Consider the following 3,949-nt stretch of genomic DNA (forward strand, 5'->3'; position numbering starts at 1 on the left):
CTTGTTGATTTACAAACTTGTCAATCAAAAAAATGAAGGAAAAATGAATCCAATTAACCTCAATTTACCGCAAGGCAGTCTTAACACAATCACCTACCTACACATGACTTTCTTTAAATGCTGAAAAATGTTTTCCAGCATAATAACCTTTAAATGCCAAACAATGTTTTTCAGCATAGTCCCAAAGCAGACTCTGATTTCATTGTTGGTTCCCCGACATGAAACTGTTTCGGCTTAAATTGGTCCCTGAAAGTAGCAACATAAATATGGAATCCGCAATAACTATTTGAAGATGGTGGGCATCAAAACAGATCATTGTCGCAAACAATAAATCAATGGCTGAAAAGACGCACAAATTTTCGGTTACACGTATCATCTTATTTATCATTTATTATCACTCATCAATGATTCCCTTCAATCATAGGGTGTCCCTGCTGCGGCTTTTATTTTTCCAAAAGTTAAAAGCAAACACTCTCGCTTTTCTTTCTCGATTGATTAATTGAAAGAGGTGGGGTAGAATGATGATCTAGTCACACTAACCAATTAAGCCAATCACATTATGCAATCCCAAAATATAGAAGGAAGCTTCATTTTCACCGACCAACAGCAATACAACAAGATCTCTCCCACACGTATTAGATGAGAAGAAAGAGAGATGGAAGTAATGAAGGTGCAAAAGGGCATTATCAGACTTCTCAGCCCCTTTTTGCTTTTTCATTGGATTAAGAACAATATCAAACAAAAACAAAAGAAAAAAGAAACAAAGGGAAAAAAGGGATGGGCATTAAGACATGAAATTTCAAAGGATTGCCCCAAAATGCTCGGCAGCTCTCATTCATCGAGACACAAAACACTTTGGAGAATTAGTGTAGTGGTGTGACTAGAATCATCTAATAAACAAGACCACATGAGAGGTGCATTAGTAGCACTGCAGCTTCTTCTTCATCTTCAGCAAACACTCGTCTTACACTTTGATGCTCAATGTCAATGTTTGATAGGCTCTTCAGCCTCGACGGAAAAGGATAGCCATAAATACTCTTTAAGGGAGTAGACCCGAGATGGTGGTGCCATTTCCTCTTCCTCTGTTGTTTAAGGCTCAGCTCAGAGCTCCGATTCGGCTTCACCATCGTATCGGACATAATAACATCACTTTGGCTGGGGTAGGATCTGTACTTCTTGTACCTTATCCCGCATGCATTGCACAATGACTACAAGCAAAAACAAAAGAAAACAAATGTGTTCATAGACCCATAATTTGGAAAGTCACAAGAATTGAATTGAACCACACTTTGATTTTCTATATATGCCTGCCTGCTTATTTTGGAAAACAGAGAACATATACTAATTAGTACCTTGGGTCCTTGAGGGCCACTTCTCCACATGGGTGTCTTTGTTGCTCCACACAAAGCGCACTCTTTAAGACTAGGGTTGAGGTAACTCTTATTGGGGGATCGATTTCGGCTTTCTTGAAGACTAGCGGCATTCGAAACTCGAGCTACTTCTAGAACTTTGGCAAAGTCCGAGAATTCTGGAAGTAAATCAAACTTGGAAGGTTGAGGAATGATTAACCGAACTTCATCTGACTCCGAAACTTGAGTAGCTAACTCCGAATTTCCATTTACTTCATTGTTGACACGAATAGCTAGCCTCGGAGATAGTTTCTTACCACCCGGATTCTCGGGTTCTTCTCCACATACCGCCTCCATGATGCTTGTTGGGCTACTGTAATGTGTCTCATTGGCATTACTTCTCCCACATGGAGAAATAAGAGAATCCTGCAAACAGGAGGAGAAGAAATGTAAAGAACGGTTTGATATAAGCATGAACACCATCATCAAAACTTGTTACATGTTCACAATTGTTCTATTCAACATACAAGCTCATCAAAGAAATCTAGGAAGCCTTATTATATACATTAAACGATATGTTCTCCACATACCCTGATGGAAATATATCCACCCACACAACCTGACGGAAAGGCATTAACTATTACCCAAGACTACATTTGTTGTTTGCGTTGCTCCAGGCTATCTATTTTTCTTCGACTTAAGCTCTGCTAAGTTATGATCATACTTCTCGTGCCTAATGATAAGGATCGCCATTACGGTTTTAGTTAAGTTTTTTAATGTTTATGCTTGGGTTTATAATGTGTGATAGATAATACTCATTAAAAGATGCTCCGCCACGGAAAAAAGAAAACCTAATAACAGTTAAGAATTAAGGGTTCGCCCTCCATCCATCCAGTCATGCATAGCCATGATGAGGGTTAAGATTCAGCTTGCTATCAATCCCCCACAATTTCCCTTTAAACCCTAAATTTCCTATAACCTTAAGGTTTAGAATTATCTTCTTATGCAAACCATACGGAGAAGAATACTGGTAAATTAAACTAACCTGATGAAAATGACGATTGACATATCCAATGCCAAGAGTTTCCTCTTCTTCTTCTTCTTCTTCTTCTTCCTCTTCCACCGGGGATGATTCAGAACAACCAAATCCATCTCTCGTCACAGAAACACAGTATTTGTTCTCTTCTTCAACCTCAGAAGCTACATTAGAGCAATAACTTGACCTTAATGAAGAACCAAAATCACAAGATGAAGTCGAAGAAGAAGAAGAAATGTTTGAGGGAATTATATCTATGGAGCTTTTCTTCTTCTTTCTCTTATGCAAATTCGATGCATTCTCCACAGTGCCCAATTCACCTTCTACATCATCATCATCATCATCATCCTCACTAGAGAAAGCTGAAGCAAAATCTTTTCTCTCCGTATTTCCTGCATTATCTCCATAGCTTTGCGAGCTCCTTCTCGAAAGCTCTGTGTGTGAGCTTAATTCTGAAGGTGAAACAGGAGATTTCCTAACATCGTCCTCAATGATTCGGTTCTCACATGTCTTGCTCTCTTTCTGCGTTTGCAAAAGCCAGAACTTCTTGATGTGGCCGTGGCCACACACTCGGGAGAGCTGAGAAGAATCCATTAAACTAGATCTAGCCTATCTTGCCAGACTATGATGGAAAGGCAGTATGTCAGGTGAAGAAAGGTCGAAATTCAAGCAGGAGCCATAGCTCAAAGAAGCAAAGAAAAACAAAATTGATGCAGGCACAGAAGATGGGAATGGGAGGAAATCAGGGTTTTGAGCTAGAAAAACGAGGAGATCCGGGATTTGAGCTGCGCAGAGAGCTTCAAGGAGGAGGCGCGAGTTTGGGAGTTGGAGCTGTCTGGAGGCCTTCAAGGAGAGACGAATTTTTCAGAGAGTTTTGAGCTGCACAGAGAGATGACTCACAGAGACGAAGAATGTTAAAGAGTTTTGAGCTCGCAGAGAGCTTCAAGAAGAGGATGATACAGTTTTGAGCAAGTGGTGAGAGCTTAAAGGAGAGGAGAGCTGAGGCAGTTTCAGGACCGAAAAGGGGGGGGGGGGGGGAAGGATTAGGGTTTTAGGATGCAGAGAGAAAGAGAGAGAGGGGGGTGTCGAGAGTTAGGGTTAGGGTTAGGGTTAGGGTTAGGGATTGTGGAGAGCGAGAAGAGCAGAGAGGGAATTAGGGTTTCCGGCTGCCGAGTGCCGAGGTGAGCGGAGAGTTTCACAGAGGCGGAGGAGGAAGAGGAGCAGCAGAAGGATTTAGGGTTTAGGGCTGCGGGGATGAACACAGAGAGAGAGAGAGAGAGAGAGGGTTGGGAAAGGGCGGGGAGAGTTAGGGTTTGGGGGCGCCGTCAGGCAACTGACTGACGGACGGACGGACTGACTGACGGCCTTCTTTCCTCCGCCGTCCGATCCTTGCCTTGCGTGGCCTCATCTTCACCGTCCGATCTCTAAGTTCTAACCAAGAGGGGAGTAGGGAACAATGAATGAATGAAAATGAGAGAGATCTGAGAGAGAGAGAGAGAGAGAGAGAGAGAGAGAGAGAGAGAGAGAAGAAGAAGAAGAGTCTTGCCCAGATGGATGTAGCTCA

The 3,949-nt window shown here is 42.2% G+C and overlaps 1 protein-coding gene across 1 annotated transcript; it reads right to left on the reverse strand.

Annotated features, from left to right (window-relative positions):
• Window positions 1-569: 569 nt before the first annotated feature.
• Window positions 570-3,245, reverse strand: LOC147857640 (uncharacterized). Its single transcript, XM_087327973.1, has 3 exons — window positions 2,395-3,245; window positions 1,353-1,775; window positions 570-1,208 (listed from the first exon to the last, which is right to left on the reverse strand). Exons 1-3 carry the CDS (start codon window positions 2,977-2,979, stop codon window positions 891-893), a joined length of 1,326 nt encoding a protein of 441 aa, XP_087184099.1. The 5' UTR covers window positions 2,980-3,245; the 3' UTR covers window positions 570-890.
• Window positions 3,246-3,949: the final 704 nt, after the last annotated feature.

The sequence above is a fragment of the Azolla caroliniana genome, unplaced genomic scaffold (genome assembly GCF_043228905.1).
Source record: "Azolla caroliniana isolate FFs.n. ecotype wild unplaced genomic scaffold, voAzoCaro1.0.p SCAF_11, whole genome shotgun sequence".
Taxonomy (NCBI): Eukaryota; Viridiplantae; Streptophyta; class Polypodiopsida; order Salviniales; family Salviniaceae; genus Azolla; species Azolla caroliniana.